Raw genomic sequence first — 5168 nt, 5'->3', positions numbered from 1 at the left:
CACACACCACACCACACACAACACACACACACACACACACTCAACAACACACACTACCACAACACACCACACACCCAAACCACACACTACACACCACACAACACACATCACTCTGTCTCTCTCCTCTTTTTCTCTAGTCAACGGGTATGTGTGTCACCAGTTTAGAGTGAAAAACTGGCTGGCCCATCATCCTCTCTCGTTGCCATGGGTTTTAATTGTTTAATTGAGTGGCGAATTCTGTAGCAAACATTATTATTAAATGTATGGCACTTATGGTGTGTTTGTGTGTGTGTTTGTGTGTGTGTGTGTGGTTTGTGGTGTGTGTGTGTGTGTGTGTGGGTTGTGGTGTTGTGTTGTGTGCTGTGTGTGTGTGTGTGTGTGTGTGTGTGTGTGTGTGTGTGTGTGTGTGTGTGTGTGTGATGTAAACACTGCTCTACTGCTGTAGAGGTGTTGTTTGCTCTCCATCTTTAAATATTCATCAACATTTACCTTTTTTAAGTATCTTACAAAACAAACATGATCTGGTGGAGTCTAGGTATTAGCAAATCTTAATGATATTGAATGAAATTGAAACTATTAATATTAGTTATCTCTGCAATTGTATTTTTCTTCTTAATTATCTTTGATTGTAATTTATTTTGTATGTTTAAACTGAACAAATTCATTCAAAAAAGCAAGCAACCTTTTTCGAAATATATCATGATTTTTATCTTGCATTGCAGAAACCCGGAATAGATTGCAAAAAGCAAGAGGTGGCAGAAGAATAATAGGAAATAATTGGACTGCACTTAACCCTGAAGAGCGAGAAATAAATGAGGGCCAACCATTACAAATCTAATGTAGCTCCCCAAAGGAGACATATTGTAAGTGTTGGATGGAATATTCTAATTAAACCTCAATGGCTACGAGTGAATCATTTTTTGAATAGACTATTACTGTGTATGTTGGTTCAGATTTCACTTCACAATTAATGACTACTAACCAGTGTGGGTGGATCATGTTCAGTAAAGCCCCACAATGCATCAGGGTCAACAGACTTATATCACATATAATAAACACGACATTTCCACGTGTGCAGAGAAAAGTGCATAGGCTCAATGCCGAGATGGAGGAATTGTGCTTGGGAATGATCAAATTCTACATCATGGTTGCTTAATCCACAAATAATAACCTGCTTTCTGGTTTTTGTCTGGGATTTTTGCTGAAATGAAATCTAACTTTGTGTCGCCAATACAAAAGGGGAAGGAAGTTCATAGGAAATTAAGGCTATTTAAAAGCATTAGGGAAGTATACATTTGACCGCTAAAATCCCTTTTACCCTTAATGTTGTCACAATCTGTCTGTGTTTTATTTTTGTCCTGTGTAGATCTGTCTTTTTCGTTTCCTGTTTTAGTTTGAAAAGTGTTCAACCCCTGTCTTGTCTGTTGCTTCCTGTCTCTGTGTTCCCTCCTGCCTGATTACCCGATTGTGTTCACCTTGTGCCCCTGTGTTTTCTCCTCCCTCCTCCCCTGTGTCTTGTTTGTTTCATTAGTCCTGTGTGCATTTAGGTTCTGCTTTTTCTGTTAGTCTTTGTGAGATCCTTGTTTGTTGTTGACTGTGTTCACGGGGGAGAGAGTTCTGCTCTGTACATCTTGTAGCCTTGAAATAAAGGTATTTTCCGTTAAATCTGCATTTGGGTCCTGCCTGCTTCGCTCAACCCTGACAAATGTAACCTAAACTAAACACTAATACAAATGTTGTTTTATAATAGGGATGAACCCATGTTCATGTGTATATGTCATGTTGCAACAGCATTATATATTGTTTTCTGAAAAGAGAATCCACTGAGAAATATGACTGGATAAAGGAGCCGGATGTTTTTTATTTATAGTAAAGTCAAAAAGAGTTTCATCTTGTTGATGTAGAAGTCATTTAACAGCCTTTTTTGCAGCTCTAACATCTTGCACTGAGACACAGCAGTGCACCTACTTTATATTAGCGAGAGGATTGTGTTGTTTACACGTTAAACAGCGCTGTCCTCATAGATATTACCTCTGTTCTGGTATAAACACTCACATTAAACGAAAGAGAGGCGGGGGGGAAAAGCTTGGACTGGGTTTGCGTGCTGAGTTTCTGAGAGACTGTGATGGTTTCCATGGTAAACGGATAGAAGTGACCACGGTTAACAGGGCCTTTCTAAGGCTATGGAGATGTACTGTACACAGAGGATTTTACAACATATCAGGGGCTCAGAAGCTGGGTAAACACTGTGGCTGTACACAACAAACATTTCCTAACCACTTTCCTTTGACCTTGATGTAAAAAGTAATGCAGTGAGTCCAGTGAAGATGTCAAGCATCTACTCTGATACGACATCATGATGCATTGTAGCTGTGGCTACAATGGTCCTCAGATGAACGGCTAAAACATAAAGTATTATCGGCTACCAGTGATGTTACAGTGTTATTTATTACAAGCCACATACAAGTGGAGTTTTTACTTTATTACAAAGATATTGATTAGTACTGTAAGAGCCTACAGGGTACAGGCAGCACAATGTTTCTTAATGAGACATGTACCAACTGGGAAGAGACTCAAAATGGACAAAAAGAGACCAAGATACCAATAAAAAATACAAACAGATACATAGAGACAGATTTAGTCTAGTTATGAGCAAATCTTATTGATATTGAATGAAATTAAAACTATTAATATTAACAATGTTTCCAATTGTGGTCTTCTTCTCGACTACATCTTTGATTGTAATTGACTTTGTGAGTTTAAACTGAACAAATTGGTTAATAAAAGCAAGTTGTTACTTATGAAGCCAACCTTTTCATTGAAGATTTCCAATGTATCAACTAGACTCTCAGAAACTGGGAAAAACATTTAGTATTTTGTACATTGTACACATTTTGTTTATTGTACAAATTGTAAAATAAAAAATAATTTAAAAAAAATAATCTAGAAGACAATCACTAGCAGATCTATGTAAGAAAAAGATTTTTACGGTTTCTTTATAATATTGCTTCTTTTTCTTTTTACAACTTCTATTACTATTCTGCACCATAATATGTTTTACTAATTTCTCTCTTCAGCAGAATAGACACGTTGACTGCAGCTTTCTTGCAAGACTTTTCTGCTGCGCTGAGACCTTGAGGAAGTTTAGAAACAAACTGGTGAGCAATAAAAAAACAACGTCCTGGGACTGTTCCTTCTACTATTTCCTTCTACTGTTTCCTTCTATTGTTTCCTTGTTTGTGGACTTGCAAAGGCTTTTAGCTTGACAGGAAGAGGCCCATTAAACTGAACAGGGTTACATAACATCGTTTTTTTGCATTTTGTTCTGCATAAAGTGGCAGGCTGAGGCACCTAATGCATGCACACAGAAACACAGCCTCAGCACAAAAAGGGCAGCCCAAAGCACAGCGAGCACTGGCTCGGGGAAACACACTCTGTGAGAGAGAGGCTGAGATTGTGATGGACAGATAAAGACAGGGGGAACAGAAACATAGCTTCCTGCACAAAAACACAAATCAGAGAAACCTTAGGCGCAAGAAACAAAGAAAGATAAAATGAAAACAAGCTTGTAATTTATGAGGTGTGCATGGGGATCAATGGCTGAACATTCCTTGGATGTTAATTCAGGAAGCAAAGACCAATCACAAGCTGCACACAGACACAGACGTGGTGAAACTTGTCCGACTGACTCAACCCCAAACTGTAAAGAAACAACTTCCATAATCCCTGCTCTTTCAAAACGAAAAATAAGTAATCTATTAACACCGCTGTAATGAGCCGAGACATATTAGGACTTCTTTCTTTACAGTGCTGCCTTTAAAACCTTGAAAATAATATAGACCTCATGTTTACTGTGGTATAAAACTGAACAAATAAAGCAACATCTATTATCCATTAGAGTAACGTCTACCAGTAAGCCTGAAAAGCTCTCAAACTCCACAATCTTGACACAGAAAACTATTCAGTGGATATTTCTTTATCTAACATATAGAGGTTTCTCATGTGACTCACGTACATGTCGAGTTCATGAGGGCAATAATGAACTGCTGATCCCATGTGACTGACTTCATCTGACCTTAATAAACAGCAAGAAGCAAATCCCTTGTCTACACATCAAACAAACAAACAACTCAAACACAAGGCAGAAGGTAGGATAGGATAACAAGTGCAGTAACGCTACCTCTGTCACAAAGATGAGCGGGTTAGCGCTGTAGTTCTTCCTCATGCCTCCTCTTCCTCACAGCCTGAGGTCAAAGTGCATGCCCCAGCAGCTTCAGCAGTGTCCTGCACATCAGAGAGAAATGTCTGCCTCTTAGGACTACCCTCTGAGGGAGGAGTGTGTGTGTAACGCTCTTATTGCGAAATAAGTTTGCTTCCTGTGTGCAGATCCCTCAAACCAGCAGATCCCTGTGCACCTAAGATCTCACCCTGTGTCACGTGCCCTGGTCCCGGGCTGCGTTTTTCTCACACACTTTGGTGGGGGGGAGGGAGGGAAGACCACCTTAAAAGGCACGAGGAAGCCAGAGCCCAGAACTGTTTTTCATCCATATCAGCCACCCTCCACTGGCCGGGGCACAAAACAAGCTCAGCTGCCAATCAGGAGGGGGAAGAGAGAGGATGGAGAGCCATGGAGGAGGAAAGGGGGAGAGAGAAATGGGGGGGGGGCGGGAGATTTAGGGGAATGGACGGCACACACACACACACACACCCACACACACACCCCCGCAGGAATCTCACTCTCCCCGAGGGGTGAACGGACTTTGCATGAGACCACTTCTTATCTCAGCCAGATAAGTGTGTGTGTGTGTGTGTGTGTGTGTGTGTGTGTGTGTGTGTGTGTGTGTGTGTGTGTGTGTTGGACTCTGCTAACACTCATAATGCTCAAAGCCATATACTTTACAAGTGGGTGTGAGAGCAGGGTCAATTTAGTTTCTTGTCAATCTGCCAAATGTTTAATGTTCTTTATCAACTTCACTGAATTGTAAAGCCCAAAACTAACAATGGCCAACATTCACATTACATCCCATAAATGAGTCCTGCTGAAACCGGCTGAGACGTCTGTGCAGCCCCAGCCTGACACACTGCAACAACTCAAGACCTTGGTTCTGTCATGACGGTTATCTTTATCTGGGGACAAACAGCTCAACGGTTTAGACTTTTCACCTTAT

General features: G+C 40.5%; 1 protein-coding gene across 1 annotated transcript in view; it reads right to left on the bottom strand.

Annotated features, from left to right (window-relative positions):
* The window catches only part of tmcc3 (transmembrane and coiled-coil domain family 3), a 38629-nt gene extending 34331 nt beyond the window's left edge, over window positions 1–4298 (bottom strand). The window contains exon 1 of the mRNA XM_010766920.1: window positions 4181–4298. Coding sequence (XP_010765222.1) covers window positions 4181–4225 — 45 coding nt within the window. The 5' untranslated portion in view covers window positions 4226–4298. The remainder of the gene's footprint in view (window positions 1–4180) is intronic.
* Between the last annotated feature and the right edge of the window lie 870 nt (window positions 4299–5168).

Source organism: Notothenia coriiceps, unplaced genomic scaffold, assembly GCF_000735185.1.
Source record: "Notothenia coriiceps isolate Sejong01 unplaced genomic scaffold, NC01 NC01_scaffold00003880, whole genome shotgun sequence".
NCBI classification, from domain to species: domain Eukaryota; kingdom Metazoa; phylum Chordata; class Actinopteri; order Perciformes; family Nototheniidae; genus Notothenia; species Notothenia coriiceps.
Note: the sequence above shows the minus strand (reverse complement) of the source record. Positions and strands in the feature narration are given on the sequence as shown.